The sequence below is a fragment of the Equus quagga genome, chromosome 3 (genome assembly GCF_021613505.1).
Source record: "Equus quagga isolate Etosha38 chromosome 3, UCLA_HA_Equagga_1.0, whole genome shotgun sequence".
NCBI lineage: Eukaryota > Metazoa > Chordata > Mammalia > Perissodactyla > Equidae > Equus > Equus quagga.
The window spans coordinates 94,172,160-94,191,511 of NC_060269.1; the positions used below are offsets into that span (position 1 = coordinate 94,172,160).

Here is a 19,352-nt window from a genome sequence, read left to right on the forward strand (position 1 = left end):
CTGCCCAAGCGCAATGACTATACATTCCACTGATGACACCATATGGGGTGCATTATCTTTGCTTTGTCTATCACCACAGGGCTCCTCCTAACACCTTCCTGAGTTTAGATAAAAGTCACTGAAATGTTCCATGAGGGTAACTCTGACCTGTCTGCAGCAACACTTCAGTTAAAAAAAAAAGTTCCAGGACTTTAGGCTCAGGGCAAAATGAAGACAGCATCTGAGTTCCTGGTGGCTACAGGAAAAATCCGTGTTCATTTAGACCTTCAGCCTCCCCTGGACAGCCTCCCCTGGACGTCCAACGGTCACCCGTTAGTCAACTTGTCCACATTCCAACACATTCTCTTCCTAGTCCCATTCCTCAAATGTACTTGACCAGAAACCTGGAAATCATCCCGAAAACTCCCTCTCTCTTAGCCCCTAGGGCTAAAAGATTGCCAATTTCTGTTGCTTCTATTAGGTTGAACCATGTGAACCTGCCGCTATTTGACAATTTGTGCCCACAACACAGCAATCTCACACAGGTCAACCTAATATATAATTAATACTTAGTGAAGCCCTGCCCCTTTCTCTTCAGCTCCTCAGCAATTTTCTCACTAAAGGGCTTGTCTCATCTGGATTCCTACAACTACTTCCTAAAGTTCTTTCTGCTCCAGTCTTGTCTTCTTTTTTCTTTTTGGAGGAAGATTAGCCCTGAGCTAACTGCTGCCAATCCTCCTCTTTTTGCTGCGGAAGATTGGCCCTGAGCTAACATCCGTACCCGTTTTCCTCTACTTTATACGTGGGACGCCTACCACAGCATGGTGTGCCAAGAGGTGCCATGTCTGCACCCGGGATCCGAACCGGCAAACCCCGGGCCGCCAAAGCGGAACGTGCGCACTTAATGGCTACACCCCTGGGCTGGCCCCAGTCTTGTCTTTTTCTACATAATCTTCTTCAGGTCTTTCTCTTCACAGAAATGTAACCGTGACTCTCCCTTCCTTAAAAACCTTCAAGAGATCCCCACAGCCTTGATGACAAAGTATGTTATCTTTAAACAGAATACACAAAGGCCTTCATGACATGGCCCTGCTTCCTTCCGCTCCAGTCCCACCACTCCCATACTCAGGGCTGGCATTCTACTCTTTGTTGGTGCCTGAATAGATAATATTCTTTGGCCCATTTTCTAGAATGCTCTCCCCTCTAAATCTCCAAACCCCTCTACTTCTCACTCATCTTTCAAAATCACCTGAGTTACCACATGCTCCAGAAAGCCTTCAGTGCCCACTCCATACACACATACCTCCTTCAGTGTAGGTCAGGGTCCTGTCCCACAGGCTCATCTCATATCCACAGCAATATCATATTCAACACACAGCCCTTTCCTTCACTACACTGTATGTTTCTTGAATGTAAGCACCATATCTCATTCATTTGGGCATCCACAGAGCCTAGCACAGTGCCTGGCATGGAGCATGTGCTTAGTATATGTTTTATGAGGCCTAAATGAATGAATGCACTACAGTGCTTCAGAGAGAAGTGGGAAGTGTTTAGAAAGGACATATATTTATTGAAAAAGTAAACTTTGGGGTCAGTGCATTTCTCTGAAAGATCAACAATTGAAATTACTGGCCAAATTTTTCTGTAACAAATACTGATGTACCAATCTCTATTCAAGAATAGATTTCCAGCACCAGACAATGGCTACCTTATTTAAAACCTTTACTTAATATACTTTATTCCCAGGACAGCCAAGGTTTGTCCCTTAGTGGGACCGGCTCTTCTTGGGCTGAGGACTTCCAGAGTCATTTAGTCTAGTCCTATGATTCTTTATTCTAATGGCCCACTATTAGCCTTAAAAAATTAATGCAACTCTAATAACCTAATTTACTATCAAAGAGGGCTCTGGACATTTTAGAGAACAGAGCTCATTAAAAGTTAAATTTTCCAATCTCCTTATATAAACATTTATTTATAAAATATGCCCCAGCATAAAATTTTCAGGGTCCACATGCAGAATAGGTTGGAAATAGAAAAGCCATCCTGCAGGTCCAACCTTCTAACCCCTCTCTCTGACTACAATCTCTCCTTGCTCCAGTCCATCCCCCACACAGCTTGCAGATTTCCTACCTATAACACACTCTTAGTCAGACCACAGTCCTCTCCAAAACTCTCAGGGCCCTATTGCCCACAAGATTCAGTCCAAACTTTTAGTCCTAGAACTTTGGGTTCTCTGTACTCTATACTCCAACTTAAATTTCCCACCTGTTTCATCTAATATGCCTTAATACAAACCATGTTCTTCAGCGAGGTTGGAGCACTCACTGGCCTTGAATGGTACATATGTTCTACCCTCTGGACCCACCTCCTGGTGGACCACACCTGGAACACCCACCTGACTCCTTCTGTCTAACTGAATCCTAGCTACTCTTCAGGAAGAATTTTAGGTTCTACCTCCTCCACAACACTTTCCATATTTTTTGAAGTCCTACAATTCATACTGCCTATTGGTGTTATTATCCACAAATTGCTTTGTACTATTTGTTAACCACACTTGTGTCTTTGGTTCATCTCCTTAAGTAGCCTGGAAGATCTCTGTGTCCCCTCAAACAGCAGTTCAGCACCTTGTGCTCAGTGGGTTCTCAGAAAAGATCCACTAACGTGCTTCAACAATGTCAGGAAACTCTTAGTTCTCATGGTAGCTGCCCCTTCATATCCTAAAGTAAGAATCAGTAGCTGAACTCAAGCTTACAAACTATAATAACAATCAGCCCCTGCCATCCCCAGGTTCCTCTTCAAGGGTAGGCACTAATGCCTCCCATTTGCCCACTTCCCAAGTCAGTCCTGACTACAACTGCAGTACGGACAAAAGGCCCACACCCTACAGCAAGTGCGGTATCTCATTAGTCTCAAGCCCAGAATCTGTGAGCTTCTACTTTTTGTTGCCCCTAAAATGTCTGCAGTCTTTATAATTGGGTTTTGCCTTGAACCCAGCATTTTTTAGCTGCAGCCCTGCTCTTGACAGTTCAGTCTTCGTAGGGTATAGACCTTGGACCCCAATGCTTAGTCTTTAGCTAAGCTCATGTGCAAAAAGGAATGGATCACCTAGGACATGGCACTACCAGCCACAACTGGCCACAATTCCTCCCTGCCCAGGGACCAACCCTACAGCCAGGTCAGCATGCAACCAACCAGAGACTAGCTTTCTCACCTTTCCCCCTTGCCCAGTGGCATCCCAGAATGCCTCCTGGTCAAGCCCTGCAGAGCTGTGATAACAGCTGCTGTAGGCAAATCTCTTCAAGTTTTTCTGATAACTTGGATAATAGGCCAAGAAATATATAACAACCCACTAGTCTGTAAATCCCTCTCTCCAACCTGTAAGCTCTTTGAGGGCAGGGTCATTGTCCTATTCATCCTTCTTTCTTTTCTTTTTTTTTGTACTCTGAGGATCTGACCATTAGTAGACACTTAAAGATATTTGCTGCATGAATGGATGGACGAACACAAACACTGGATGGCTTCCGCATCACTATCCAAATTCCAGGCTGCTTTCCTAATTTATTTCTTTTTGAGAGCTGAGTTCTAAAACGAAGAGGAAAAATCCCATCTCCTGAAATAACTCATTTACTTTTAGGTTAATCTCCCTAAATTTTTGTGCCTGGGGCTGATGGCAAAGGTTCTCCACAGCAAGAGACAGGAGATAATGTAGACAAAAGGGAGAGAGTCTTCGGAGTGATTGTTTTAAAGAAACATTTTTCTCTCTTAAATTGAAGGGCACCACATGCAAACAAAGTCCTATTATCATCACTTCGATCTTCATTAATATAAGGTTCTACTTTTTTCACGAATTGCAACAGAGTTATTAGAAGACACCATCTGAATCCACAAATATTTACTCAGTGTCTGACAGGGGGTGGTGAAGTGATTCCCAGATATGAGACAAATGTCTCCTGAACAAGAGCTCTTAATCTGGTGACAAAAGACAAGTATGAGAGCCTTCTTAAGCTGGTATGAAGAACCCTAGCCTCTGACCAGAGATTTCTGAGACTATGGAGGAGGTTTCACTCACCAGCACAGTACCCCACAAGGTTGAAGAACTGCTCTTCTCTACAGCTGGTTCTGCATTTTCCACCAACAAGAGTGACATAAGGGTGACAGGAGATGCAGTCAGACTCCGAGGGGCCGTGGCACTGCCTGCAGGTGGGGTGGCATTCTAGGGTAAAAAACAAAAACCAGGATTGAAATTATCAGCTCAGCATGTAAGGACATGAAGTATTTAATGCACTCCACAAATTACATTAAGAGTAGACCTCAAACACTACTCAACTTTTGCAGATTCCTGAGTAGGCCTGGCACACCTTAGGCCTGACCCAAGAGACTGCATTTCTGGGGTCAATGTAAATATCATCCAAGAACATGGAATCTAGAACCACAAAAATTAGAGTCATTGGCCGCACATTCCCGAGGGGACAGCATGAGCATCCCCATCTATGTAAATAAGGAAGTTCAGATCAAAGTCACAAAACAGAAAAGTAAGTGGTACTCCCCCTCCCTAAAATACCATGATTCAAAAAGTGGGACACGGAGAAGAGGGAGACCTTTTGCTTCCCAGAAATTCCTGGCAGGCAGAGGGGCAACCGCACACAGCAAGGGATACTAAAACTTCTCACCAGCATCAGATGCCAGCCACGCTTTCCCTTCAGGGCACAACACGGATGCCTGTTTTAGCAGCAATACTTAATTAAAATACAAAGAATAGAAAAAGTTCTCTTCTAGAGGTTATCTTGAGCGGGATTTGAAGCTCAATTCCTTAGACAGAATTAAGTCAAAGCTGTGTTTTCCCCAGAAAAACCACCAAATTAATAAGAGGTACTACACCGAAAAAAACAAGTGAGTCACAGGAGGTGTGGGCAATAAAGACAAGGATGGCAAGGAAGAAAGGAAGGCTGCAGCTGCAGCCACATTTGTGTGCCAAGGCGGGCAGCAGGAGCAGACGCACGGAAGGAGATTTAAGGATGGCTCTGCCAAGGACGAGGAGGGCTAAGCGTGTCTGATTCCAAGAGTGGGGGAGGTGAGGGGCTGGAGCTGGGTAGAGCTTGCTGGAACTGATGACAAGGAATTCCCTTCTGGCACGAGCTGGTGGAAAGCAAAGGCACAGATTTCGAGTAAAGCCGATCGCTTCTCACTTCTTCTGGCGAGAGGCCAAGAGAAGATAAGGAGTTATTAAAAAAATAAAAGGCAAGCAAGCAAGAAAATGAACTGCTGATTAGAAGGCTGGCACTAACTATCACCCCTTCTACATTCCTGAGGCTCTTAACTTTGAACATGCCGGTCCGAAAGATACTAGCATTCTCAGGATGATTTCCACCTCCCCGTTCTTCCTCCCTGCCAGAGTATTTCCAGTGACCTGGCTGCCCCACTGCATGGGCTGCCATCCATCTGCTGGCTTCACGTGGGCAGTGGCGGAGACAGAGAAAAGTCAGAGCAACCCAGACTTTGCTCCCCACCAACAATTTCACGCGTACGAAAACCCACTGGGCTCGGGGGAAAGCACATTAGGACACACCACAGTTTTCAAGGACAACTCCAGCAGCAAAAAAACCAGGAACACTCCCCACTGAGCTTGATAGAGTGTTTAAAGTAAAGCAACCCATCGGGGGCCTAGAGAGATTAAAAAGGCACCTGGAAAAAGGAAATTCCAGAAGAAATACAATATTGATCTTCAATCGTCTAAATTTGTGTTCACATTAAATTTCCTCTTTGGAGTTCGAGGCTAGATGAATCGAAGAAGTGTGAAATTATTCTTCAAATATTTTATAAATTTACTATGTTTTCTGACTTCAGAAATACATGTCATACAATTTTATAATAATGGTTTTTTCCTTTTATAAAGCTGGTCTCAACAGTCTATTTTTAGAAATAAAACAGTAATCATGACAGACTGTGTTTTGTCTTTTCTTTTTTTCTGCAGATACAGGAAAACACAGTGCTACAATAAGGTGCTTAAATTTTAGTGCTTTGTCGATTCCAGTAAAACTCTGCACTAATCTCAACTAGCAATTTCTAGAATCTCTGTCACTGAAATATAAAGGTGCTCTTAAAAACATATTGGACTGACATGTCAAAGAAGAAAATAAATATCTCTCTCTCCTTTTGCTCTATTAGGCTATAGCCAGGCAAAGTGGGGCTGAGAACTGCCAAGCTCACGCCAAATGCCTGATCCTACACAAATGCATAGGAACCTGTGGTAACTTGCCACCATGAGGACCACCATCAAATCCATACCTCGTTGTATGCATAGCATAAAGCTGATTCTCTTTTTTCACTTCATCCATGCTTCCTCATTGGAAGAAGACAATTTCACTTGTTTCCCTTGCTCTATACCCTTACTCCTATAAATTCAAGACAAGGATTTACAGCCCAACCCTAGACCCCTGGTATGACAAGGTTTCTAATTACAGTGTCTGGCTGCATTATGAAGACAAAATACAGGCACAGGGAATACGCCCCAGCATGTTACATACTCACCTGTACAACTGTCTTCCTGGTTAAAGTATCCATCCGGACACTGGGAGAGGCACCGCCCATCCAACAGCACATGGGAAGGCCGGCAGGCTGTGCAGTTATGGTGGCTCTTCCCTGAACACCCGAAACAAGACTGGTGACAAGCTGGGAGAAAGACAGAGCAGAGGAGACAATCAGGAAAGCCACCACATGACAGGTGCAGGAGCTGTGTCTCTCCTGTTAACATTCCTGGGTTGGAATACGTTCTGCACATTCACTTAGTTTTCCCAAGGACACATCTCACATACTTCTTTCTAAAGGCCATGTCCTACAAAGCAAGTATCTGTGGAACCTAGATTAGGAAAGGCATAAATACCACAAAACAGCAACAGCCATTTGCAGAGTCGTACACTTCTTTCTTCCCAAGTTCCCACTCTTAGACAATGTCAAATAAAGAACAGGAATCCATAAAACAGGTTTTCTCCCCTCAGGACAGCTCCTGTACCATCACTAGACAATGGGCTGCTTACCACATTGACCAAATTAAAGAGAAAGGTGATGGAGGCTTTACTTATTGATTCCACAAAGGTTTATACGGTGCCTACTCTGCTGGAGACTGGACATACACAGGTGAGAAGAATTGTTCAACGTTTTGAGCTGCTACAATTAGCTTCATCAACAGACACGCAAGCAAGTAACTGGAATACAATGAATGGGAGACAGAGTATAGCAGAGAGAATAAGAGCATCACATCACAACTCTACGTGACCTTGACTAAGTTATGGAACGTCTCAAGGCTCTACTTCCTCATGTATAAAATGAGAATATAAACTGTGCATACTGCATGGGGTGTTGTGGACATTAATTGGGTTGATGCATGTAAAGTTCTTAGGATAGTAGTGAACACAGAGTAAGGGCTTAATAAATCTATAATTATTACCTTTAAGTGCTATGTTACAGTACCCACAGACGTAAAAATAAATGTGAATACAAAGAGAAGGAAAACATCTCCGCTTGCCTACATCAGACTTTTAAGGATAAAGGGGATATTTGCATCATTTCCCAAAGGTGGCCAGATTATTAATCATGCCTTTTTATTTTCTGTATTTCTGACACTTTGACATCTGGGGCCTTGGTGATCCTGGAGAGACCACTCCTCCCACGACTAGCCAATTCCTAGAGATAGTAAATGATTAGCCTGTGAGCACGCCTTTCACATGCAAACTAACCAATCTGGAGCTCATACATCCATCGCCTTCTCTACAGGACACTCAGGGCCACTATCCCGCTGCCCTAATCTCTCCAGGACCAGGTACCAGACAACAAGGGACAGCCCCTACACCCCGAAGCCCACTGAAATTGTTCCAACCAGCCAATAATCCTAAACCTGTTCAGCCTGCCTCACTTGTTCATTCCCATAGAGGCCACAATAAACGCTCTTGTCCATGTTTTCCCCTCGCTCCCTCTGCCTCCCGACCGACCCTGGTGCTTCCTCACATGGTCCTGCATGGCATGACATGCCCTCTCCTCTTGGGAACTGTGAGTAACAAACTCTCTTTTCAGTGGCATCTGTCTCCTGATCTGTCACCTGAATAATATAAAACCTACGTTTGAAACAGTCATTCACTTCCAACCATTCATTCATTTGTTACCGAGCCTCAAGCAGGTCTAGGTGCTAGAGATATAATGGTGAGGAAGACAAAGACCTGGTTCTCACCCTGGTGGAGGACATCATGCATTTCAGCCCACTTTCTGTCCAATGGACAAGACTCACCAACTGCAGGGACTCTGAATCTACTCTGAGTCTCCTCTTTGCCTCCTCTGCCCCTTCTAGCAAATGCCCGGAAGACTTACAGACCAGCAGCTTGGAGGAACTGAATGTAACTTTACACCACTGAAGTCTCCATTTCCGCCAACGCTCAATAAAAATGTAACATACGCTCTGTAATATAAGTGGGGCTGATATAAGCTACAATGTCCTGGTCCAGCAGTACTGGTTGTTAAAGTAGTAATCTACTTCCACACAGGCTGGTATATGGCTGCTGTCCTAAGCTTTCTAGTGCTCCCCTGCAGCCACACCATGGCACCCTGCCTCATCCAGAATCCAGCACCTAAATGTTTAACACCTGCACCAGGAGGCCTCCAGGACTCTGCTCCTGACGTAAGGCCAGAGCCCATTCCGAAGGGCAGCACCCTTGCCTTACCGGTTGATAAGTATTTTGATTATCATCCCTGCATATACTGTAGAGCTTCATACCTATTAACAGTATTTATTACTCTATGAAAAACAGAGCTAGAGTCCCAATTTAAAAAATCATTTACTTTTGTTTTTTTAGATTGTCTTGTTAATAGCTCTGTTAGCACAAGTCATAGTTAGAATTTTTTTCCCAACTATTTCCAGAATCACTGAGAAAATATTTCCTCTTTAAAGAAGAAAATGGAATAGGCAAACTGATGTTTAAGCAAATATTATAAAAGGAGGGTACACATTAGCCCATTGTTTAACACAAAATGAAACAGCATGTAATGGAAAGTCAGGCGGCAATATTTCAAAATACAGCTAAATCATGTTGTCAACACAAAGCTCCCCAGGATGATCTGGAGAAGCAACTATAAGCAACATGATATTTTCTACATACTTAAATACACCTACAATAATACCAATATGTTCATACTAGACTTTACAAGACTGCAAAAATCCCTAGCTCTTCCTGTTATATCTTCCTAATAAATAGGAAATCAAAGCATATCATTGTGTAATTGAAAACTGGGGAAAGATAAATTAATGCTTTATGAGTACACAACATATTTTATTTCATTCCATTTGGTCACCAAGTCAATGTGATAACCTGGTTAAATGTGAATAAAGGTTATTATTGAATTATATAAAACAGGAAAGCAAAGAGGACAAACAAGTTGAAGGGTTGATGTGCCAAGAATTCCAGGAGAAAGTCCCTTTGCCACTCACTAGATTTCAGAAATAAGCCACGCTGGGCATCACCAGGGCAGACTTCAGAACTGCCTTCACTGGAAATGTTTAAGAACCAAGTAGATAATGAGCTGGTTAGTTGCTGTGCGGCACAGAGGGAGAAGGATATGCTGGGTGACCATCCTCTCAAAGTGTCTTTTTCTCTATAATGCTCTATTTTTGTAAGTACAGGCATTTGCACCTGCATCTTTAAAACAACCTTATGAAACTTCAATTCTGGGCTGGTTTTGGAAAGGTCTACACTATTTCAGTGACTTTTATGAGGCTCTATCATTCTATGGAAACTGATTTCATAGCAGGAGTTCTGGTTTGAAGTCTAAGATCCTTCAAGGAAGACTAATTCCATTACAGGGCACACATGGAAGAGATTTGAAAGAAGTTCTATGAATAATTTCTCCACATAATACTACATTTTTAGAGAGAGGCTTTCCAGTTGATAGCTAAGAATATTTCTGAAGAAGCATAACTGAGCGGCTTCAGCACTAAAAGTGTCCTTAGATGACTGTAAAGTCCAGTCAACCTGATTCCAATAAAATTTTACCTAAAACAACGAAAACATATCAATTTTTGTTCATTCTAGCCTTTCGTTAAATTTCAGACAACTAACACTACCACTTTTCTTTTCTTCTTAATGATATATAAAGTGGCCCAGCATTCCTACTTTGATATCATATAAAACATCCTTTTATGTCAAAAACAATTTTTGAGGTAGGCTTTCCTTGAATTATGATGCAAATATAAAAATCCTCTAAGATATACAGTAGGAATGCTGTGATAAAAGATGAAAACTGAAATGAGTGAAGTCAAATGAAATCAATCTCCCCCTTTCCCTCACCCTTCTTTTCCTTCTTCGTTTTTCTTTTTTTTTAATGAACATGATTTAACCTATCCCCCCACCCGACCCCAACGCACACTAGAATAGGAACCCTTCAAGAGTAAAAATCACATCTTTTCCATCTCTGTGATTCCCACAATATCTATCATAGTCCCTGCTCCTGCGTGGCATACGTTCTGAAGAAGTGAATTTTTGCTGACTGAACGGGTGGGTGAATAGGTGGATGGAGACACTGACAACAGCGCCCTCTAGTTATCCTATCTCTTTGATCATTTCTTCTCAGCCTTTCTCTGTTTACATCAAGCATATTGGAGCTTCCCCAAATTGCACCCTTGGCCCTTTCTCATCCCACTCGTGGGCAAACTTGCCCATAGGTCTAATGATGACCTCCATGCTGGTGAGTCCCAAATTTATGTGTACAGCTCTGACGTTTACCCTAAACTCCAATCATATAAATCTAACTGCTTAGGGGATATCTCTACTTGGTGTTTTGTCAGATCTCATACTCCTCATTTACAAAATACTATCCAACATCCACTTCCAAGCTTGGCCCATATCTACTCAATGTAAAGTATGACATCACATTCCTTCTGTCCAAAACTGTACTCATTATCCACTCCCAACCCCACATCCTACTCCCTATCTAGTCTTTCTTTTGTATTCCCTGTCTCACTTGGTAGCCCTACTATTCACCAAATCACTCATTGTGAAAACCCTAGACTTCTACTTTTCCATCAACACAACACAGCCAAGACATATTGATCTCTACTTCTTAAATCTCTGTCAAATCTATCCCACCTGAACCATCCTCATGGCCCCTTAGTCCAGACCTTTGACGTTATTCATGATGTGGTTAGTGCGGCTGCTTCCTAACCAGTGCCACTCTTTTTCTCCCCATTTACCTGCCACACAACCACCAGATAGATCTTTATACTATGCAAATTGACCAAATTATTCCCCTACTTAAAATCTTTTAATGGTCATCCAATACCAATAGTGTTAACTCGAAACTCCTCAGCACAGCACATAAAGCACTTCAGGACATGACGCACCCCCATGTGTCCACTATCATTCCTCACAAGTCACCTTTTTGGTGCAGGAACTCAAAATACATTGTACTTCTCCAAATACGTCATGCCTTTGCACTTGCTGTTTCCTTGGCCTTAGAAAACGCCCTTTCCCACCTTCTTCTCTGCTGAACTCCCGCTAATCCTTCAACAGCCTCACGATGTAGCTTTCTCTCTGGAAATCTTCCCTCAGACCCTCTCCCCGAGACAGAGTCGGTCTCCTTTGTTTGCACACTTTCTCTACCTTGTGCCTACTGCCCTTCCAGCAGGTCTCATGTTCTTTTAATAACTTGTTCAGATGTCAGTCTTCCTGACTTGATCATGCTTTTTTTCTCAAGGCATAGTCTACAGGTTTTTCATCTTTCTACCCCCAAAGCCTAGCATGCCCATGCTCTAAAAGCAAGAAGGAGAAAGTGAGGAAGATTGAACATTAGCAGAAGGCATGCATTTGTATAGCTTGTGTCAGCATTCTAGGGACTACATTAAAGAGTGTTCCTTAATATAGATGCCATGTATTTTATTCAATTAATGCAAGGGAATTCCAGCTTCATAAATAGCAACATACTCTTAAGCTGAGCAGGCCTTCTGCCCATTTATTTCTTTAATTAAAACTCTTTGCCTTAAAGCGTTTGGTGAACTTTAGCAACAACTAAATACACCAAAATACTCACAATATACCTTATTTCTTCCCATTCACCTAAAGCAAGCTAATTAATTGACCAAAATAACTGGTGAATTTCTTATGTTAAGAAAGGCATTTGATCCAAGATGGTGACATAGGCTCCTGAGCTCACTTCCTCCCAAGAACATACCAGATCTACTTGCATACTTCAAGAGCTGCTGCCTGAGGGTCCAGCTTCCAATCAGCGTGCATCTAGGCGTTGACTAAGATCCTCCTCTTTGGGACACAGACAGGTGTTGGCACACTCTCAACTAGCAGAGCCACTAAGAACAAAGAAGGTGGCTTGGATAATCACAAGGTTTGAGAGAGAAACAACAACTAGAGCCAGATGAATGATAAGGTTCAGAGAATAGACTGGTGGCTGCTAGAGGCAAGCATGGGAGATGGGCAAAATGGGTGAAGGTGGTCAAAAGGTACAAGCTTCCAGTGATGAGATAAATAAGTCCTAGGAATGTAATCTACTGCTTGGTGACTATAGTTGACAATACCGTATTGCATATTTGAAAGTTGCTAAGAGAGCAGATCTTAAAAGTTTTCATCACAAGGAAAAAACTGTAATTACGTGAAGGGATGGATGTTAACTAAATTTTCCGTGGTAATCATTTTACAATATATACACATATCAAATCATTACATTGCACACCTTACACTAATACAATGTTATATGTCAATTATATCTCAACAAATCTGGAAAAAATTTTAAAAATTGATACCAAACCTGTATTGATTTTGTGTAATTTTGCCCTGTGCAGTAAGACCCAGCCTAAGGAGGCAATGCGATCTTTAAGACTGAAAAAAAAGGCCTGGAAAAATTTAGTTGCTTAAAGTTCCCTGATGTTTATCTGACCTAAGCTCCATGATTATTCTAAGTATAATGAAAAGGCTGCTGATGCAGGAATGGGGACCACTGGGATGTTTATTACCTCTGCATTATATTTTAAAGCACAGGGTTTCTACTGACATAATACATTAGAAGATGTGTAAGTAAAATTCACTTCACTAGAAGAGAGTTCATTTTTAAAATAAAACTTGTAATTTCCTCAAAATTATATCACCTTGAACCCTCTTGCTGAACTATGTGGGAATTTAAAGAATTCATTATTAATTTGCCATGGAATCAGGGCAATTACGTGGCTAATGTAATAATCTTGAGCATTGTTCATATCGCGTCCTGGCCACCACTGCTAAACCGGTGACATAGTGACTGAGCTGCACATTTATTGAGATGGCCTGGCCTGAAACTAAATTGTAAAACTTTAGTGTGAAATGAAGAACAAGAGATCAGGACTTAGAAAGAAGGAAATATTTCCTGAGCAACTGTGTCCTATATTAGAGCCCAGAATGCCCCACTGCTAAATTATTCTTTAGTTGGTTCCTTCTAAGCCTCACTTTATTCATCTATAAAATGGGAGTAAATGTAAATAGATAGGATCTCCAATAAAATTTTTGCTTTTAAGGAATTTATAAACTATAAAATGATAATATATATGTGCATATGTATAAATAACTGTTAAGAATCTATGCCAAAAAATCAAAACAGGTTATTTCAAGAAAGAAGGGTTATAAATAGGATTTAAAGATAAAGAACATCTTAGTTAAATTTGAATTTCAGATAAACAATGAATAACATTTTAGAATATCTCATGCAATATTTGAGATATACTAAAAAATTCGTTTTTTATTTGCTGAATATTTTTCTCTCCTAATCCTGTATTTTTATTTGCTAAGTCTGGATAGCCCAGTAATAGATTATTTTGTTTTCATTTTTTTCCTATCTGTATTTTTTAAAGTTTCTGTAATATGCATAATGCACACAAAGAAATAAAAGTTAGGATCTCTTTTAAAAAACTGCTCTAATTAGGAAGATGTACCGCAGTGATAAAGTGATATGCTTATTCTTCTTTAAGTAGAGGCTTTGCTCACTCAAACTGTGGTCCGTGGACCAGGAGCACCAGCCTCACCTGGGAACATGTTAGAAACGCAGAAACTCAGACCCCACCCCAGACCTACTAAATCTGAATCCACATCTTAACAAGATTCTCAGGAGATTCCCATGAGACGCTCTGCTCTAGTGAGACCTCAACTAAAAGCTAAGTCTTCAAAATAGTTGAATCTTTTAAAAGAAAAAAAAAAAATCCCCAACCAGGAGTGGAAGGAGAATCTGAGGCTGAATTAAGCAATCTGAACTGATCCTCTGAACATCAGTAGGAGAAAGGAGAGGTCTCCTAGTGACAAGAGCTCCAGGTCCTTTGCCCTGTCCATCCACCCTGGGCTGCCATGTACACAGAGCTGTACAGTCACACATACCCCAGGAGGCACCAGTCAGACGTCACCTTGAGAATGGTGCCCCTGAGTGGTGCAGCACAGTGGCCCCTACCCAGCTCTACCCTGGGGACCTAATCTGGAACTCACAGGGGCACGGAAAACTAGCGGAGGAAGACGAATGAAAAGGTAAGGGATGGTTTTTTGACGCTATTTTGGAGGGCTTGGGTTTTTATTACTTTGTAATTTGTTTTGTTTTCTTTGGGCAAGGGGACTGATGAGTGTTTCTTGGGTTTTGCTGTCTTCTTTTTTTTTTTAAGAAACTTGAATCTGTCAATGCTAGTGAACAATCCATTAACCGGGTGAGATCAACTCTAGATAAAGCTGTTAAAATCCTTCTTTTAGCTAATCCTAAATGTTAATATTTAATAAACATGTGCAATTTTGGTCTTCTATTGAAGATGACTCCAAATTACCCTACAATTAGTAACCCATCCTTTTGTACCAGCAACTCTAGCCACACTTTGGAAACAGAGACCATGTGAAAAAGAAGCATACTGTCAAAGCTCCATCGTCTGAAGTATCCAAGCTCATTTTTTTTTTTTTTTAAAGATTTTATTTTTTTTTCCTTTTTCTCCCCAAAGCCCCCCGGTACATAGTTGTATATTCTTCTTTGTGGGTCCTAGTTGTGGCATGTGGGACGCTGCCTCAGCGTGGTTTGATGAGCAGTGCCATGTCCGCGCCCAGGATTCAAACCAACGAAACACTGGGCCGCCTGCAGCGGAGCACGCGAACTTAACCACTCAGCCACGGGGCCAGCCCCAATCCAAGCTCATTTTTGAGAACAAGTCAAAGGCACAGGACAAACACATGCGGGTGGCCATCCCCACCCTTCCAGAGCACTCTTTTGAAGCCCACCTTGGCCCACCCCTCCTTCTCCCCCATCACCCCGCTGTGGATTCACAGCAAAGCCCACCAGCCAAGTGCATGCCATGAGAGCTGCTGCTGCTGCTGTTACTCATTTATTTATTTATTACCCGTTTCTCTCACTAGAATATAAATTCCACAGGAGCAGGAATTTCACCTCACTCTTTCACATGTACCCCAGTGCCTAGACAATGCCTGGCACCCTGGTGACACTCAATACACATTTCTAGAAGGAATGAATAAACACAGACTGTCCTACTATAAGCAATGCTCTCTTTGGGCAGTGTTTGCTAATTTTGCTTTTTTGTCCTTTACTCAGACTTAGATTTTAGTCAAGTATCTTGAGTATTTTTCCTTCACCTCACATTAGATAATTCCCGGGTTTTCTTGTAGCTCTGAGTAGAAACTTTTACGACAACTTCTGACACCAATGCAGACTCTAAGAAAACTGCTTCTTCCTGTACTGTGTCTGCCTCTCACTTTCATTAGCTGCAGTAATATTCTAATCACTCTGTGCTGCAGTCTCAGAGAAAGGAGGAAGGAGAGCTCCAAAAAACAGTTGTTTTTCTCTTCTTTATGGAAAAGCACTTGAGATCAAAAGTGCCGTAAAATAAACTCTCAATGGCACACACACACACATACACACAAACTCCAACCTTCTCAAACGTTCTGAAAAAGGTAAAGGTATGTCTGGGAATGTGTGAGCAGGAGAGCCCAGTGCAATCTCATAGGGCTCCCGGGCCTGATTTCATAGACAATGCTTGGGCAGAATCAAAAATGGAACAGCTTGTGGGAAGGTAGAAAGGTTTCCAGAGATACGGGATGAGTGACAGGAAATACATCAATCAACACACTTAATACACAGGTAGGTTGGAAACAATTGGTGGTTGTACTCAGTTTCCCAATGGAATCTTGGGCAACTCAATTAACCTCTTTCTGCCACACTCTCATCACTTATAAATAGAGTACAACAATCTACCTAGCTGAGATTGCACAGGGATTTGGTAATAAATGTGAGTAGACAGCTATATGTATGATACTTAATAATATTATGTTAACTAGCATAAAACCATGGGGCTCCAGGAGACTCAGGAGGTCAACCTAGTCCTCTCACATGGGACCACAAATTAAACCATTCCAGAGGGATTAGATTTTAATCCTTTTTAAAAGGTGTCTGTATAAAGGATTTCCCACAAAACTCCCCTTTGTCAAGGACGCTTTCTTAAATTTAAGACGCCCCAATCCACAGCATTAGTATGCTGTGCTTTTGTCCCTTCAGCGACCATAATACAGCAGCATCCTGGTTTAGAGCAGGGATACTGGAGTCAGGCTGACTTAGGTTCCCATTGGACTCTACACTGTGCTGCCTACATGCCTTTGAGCTAGTTCCAGCCTTAACTTCCTCAAGCCTCAGTTTATTCTCCTCTAAAAGAGTTGTCCCACTGACCCCATAAGGTTACTATCAGGACTAAGTGGAAAAACAAGTAAGGCACTTCTAAGTGTCTGATTCACGATGTGGACCAAATAAACTGTAATGCTATTTTCTAGCTGAATAACTCTGGTCACTCTAGTTTTTATTTACAACTTAACTTTAAAAATGTTAATCAATTTTTATTTCTCCTTTCTGATCTCTCTCCAAATTCCCTATTTTTCATTTTTAATATAGTGCTCAAAATTTTAGGAAGATGCTAGCTACGCTGAGTAGCCTGGGAAGATTTCTGCTTGATTTCTCCCGGGACCAGAGGGGAATGCTGCATGGTATGTGCCTTGGGAAGGCACTGGGGTTCTTAGAAACAAAGATTCCCATATTCCATAAGTGGTTGTGGAAACACAGACATGAGAGTTTAAGGGACTAGAGAGAGTTTGGGCAATGCGCATATGGGGGAAACCAGGATGTCTGGAGAGTAGAGACCTTTCCTCCAATTTCTAGGCACCATGTAAACCCCCTGAGCCTGGTGCATCCCAGGGAGCAGGGGGTTACCCCTATAACGTTCCTGAACACCTGACTATACGGACAGAGATTTATACCAATAGAGCACGGGGGCTTTCCAATTTACCAAGCACTTTCACACTCCTAACTTCCTTTGAGCATGGCAGAAAGCCTGTGTGAAAGATAACTATCCCTATTCTAATGCTGTGAATGCAAAGGCTCAGAGAGCTTAAGTGTGGCCTGGGGTCTCTGTATTCCAATTCTGCATCCTTCCTACTATGCCGTATGACTCACTGTGTCAAAGATCTTTTAACCTAACCTTGAAATCCAGCATTTCCATGTGAGGGTATGTTTCAATGTAAAATTGAAGCCATTCTAATAAGAGGGCTTGTAGGAAACAAAATTGAATCCACAGCATGCTTACAGTTATATTGCAAAAATAAAAACTCAAGGCTATGCATAGGAAAAAAGACTCAGATATATTATTGCAAAATGATAAAAGCAATTGGGTTTAGGAGATAGATGATGGGCGGATTATCTTTCTACTTTTTCTACATTCAAAATTTCCTTTAATGAAATTTTATATGTTTACAATGAAAAAACAAGCAATGAAATTTGTTTTTAAGTAGCTTGAAAGTCAAATAATTCATCCAAAAGCAAGGCAGATTCTTGCAGATGCAGAGAGGAGCCTCCCCTACTCCCAAGAAACTGTATATATCTCCCCTTCATCTCCTCAACCACTCATAGATGACCCGGCTATTGAGTCAAATTATTCGGGATGGCATCAATCCTCTGTAGATGATATGCCAAGGCAATGGCAGGAATCACTTCTAAATTTTGACAGAAGACCAGATTTTGCCCTGAAGGGACCAATTTATATTCAGAGTAGCAAATTAGAAGAAATAATAAATGGAATTCTCCAACAGGTTCTGGGTCTTTCTTAGCTACTCATACTGTCTCTGAAAGAATCCCTGTCTGGAACTTCTGAGAGTGTAACTTTGGAGACAGTGGGGTAAACGGAACTAGCTCTTTAAGAGTATCTATTATTCACAAAGGGAAGGAGGACATCAGTGGGGGATGCTCTTTTGCATGTCAGTCTTCCGCTCCATCCACAGGCATCCTGGAACCATTCTTATGTGAAAATCAAGGTCTTCTGGCCTTGGTCCCACTTCACAGCATCTCTCAAGAGGTAAGCCCAGAAGCTACCTAATGTTTCCTCAAATCAGGCTTACTCACCTTCACACAGCCCAGTGTTCTCCAAGTAAAACTGGGCTCTACACTGGGATAGACACTCGCCAGAGGTGAGGTTTGCCCCAGGCACCTGCTTGACTTGCAGTCCTTCTTCTGGCTTCTTACACTGGGTACAGTGAAAGGGCTCTGGACCCACACAAGTCAGGCAAGATGAATAACAGGCTGCCAATAGGAACAAAATGCAGAAAACAATCCAAGGATCATATATATGCTGCAACCAAGGGGAGTCTCTAATTAAGTCAAAACCACTTAGAAAAGTTTACCAGATACATCTTTTCAGAAAATTGTTTTTCTAGTGTTCTATACAAAGCAAAAGGTAATAATAATAATATTTGTGAGAGGCAAAATGAGGGTGATGTTAACTAGTCATATCTCTCAGGTCCTATAAGGGCTGCCAGGCTAGATCATGAAAAAAAAAATACAGCAAACTGGACAATATTGGCTTGGTTCTCCAGAGATACACATTCACTGAATGGTGATTTCACATTATGTCCTCAGGTTTTATTGAAGATTTTAAGAAGCATTCATATAAAGGCCATAACTGTATTTTTTGCAAAAATGGTCATTGTGTTATTGTCCATTATGTCATCCATCACCCACTACCTAGGGGTCCAGGCAACAAATCCCTCTTAGAATTTATATGAGAAAAGGCTGCTTTCCTAGACAAGGAAGAGGTCCCTTTTGAGCAGCGGCAAGAATCTGACAATCCATCACAGTTTCTTGTTTTCCCGGCTACTGGTAAAAGTCAGAGTCAAACAGATTACTCACACTACCTCATGCCCACATTTTGATATAATTAACTTTCCTATTCTTTAAAAGATTTTCTAAATTTTTTTTCAGAATATTTATTGCAGCTGCCCTGTTTTAAATACATTTTTCTTGTAACTATTCTCCAACTCTTCTCCAAGGTGCCCTATGTATAAATA

General features: G+C 41.7%; 1 protein-coding gene across 6 annotated transcripts in view; it reads right to left on the reverse strand.

The window, feature by feature from the left end:
• Positions 1 to 19,352, reverse strand: part of FRAS1 (Fraser extracellular matrix complex subunit 1) — a 419,524-nt gene that overhangs the window by 181,409 nt on the left and 218,763 nt on the right. For 4 of the 6 annotated variants that reach the window (XM_046656854.1, XM_046656853.1, XM_046656851.1 and 1 more), the window contains exons 18-20: positions 18,412 to 18,588; positions 6,508 to 6,648; positions 4,049 to 4,192 (exon numbers count right to left, since the gene is read on the reverse strand). In XM_046656854.1, coding sequence (XP_046512810.1) covers positions 4,049 to 4,192; positions 6,508 to 6,648; positions 18,412 to 18,588 — 462 coding nt within the window. The remainder of the gene's footprint in view (positions 1 to 4,048; positions 4,193 to 6,507; positions 6,649 to 18,411; positions 18,589 to 19,352) is intronic. The other 2 variants (XM_046656855.1, XM_046656856.1) reach the window with 1 other exon arrangement.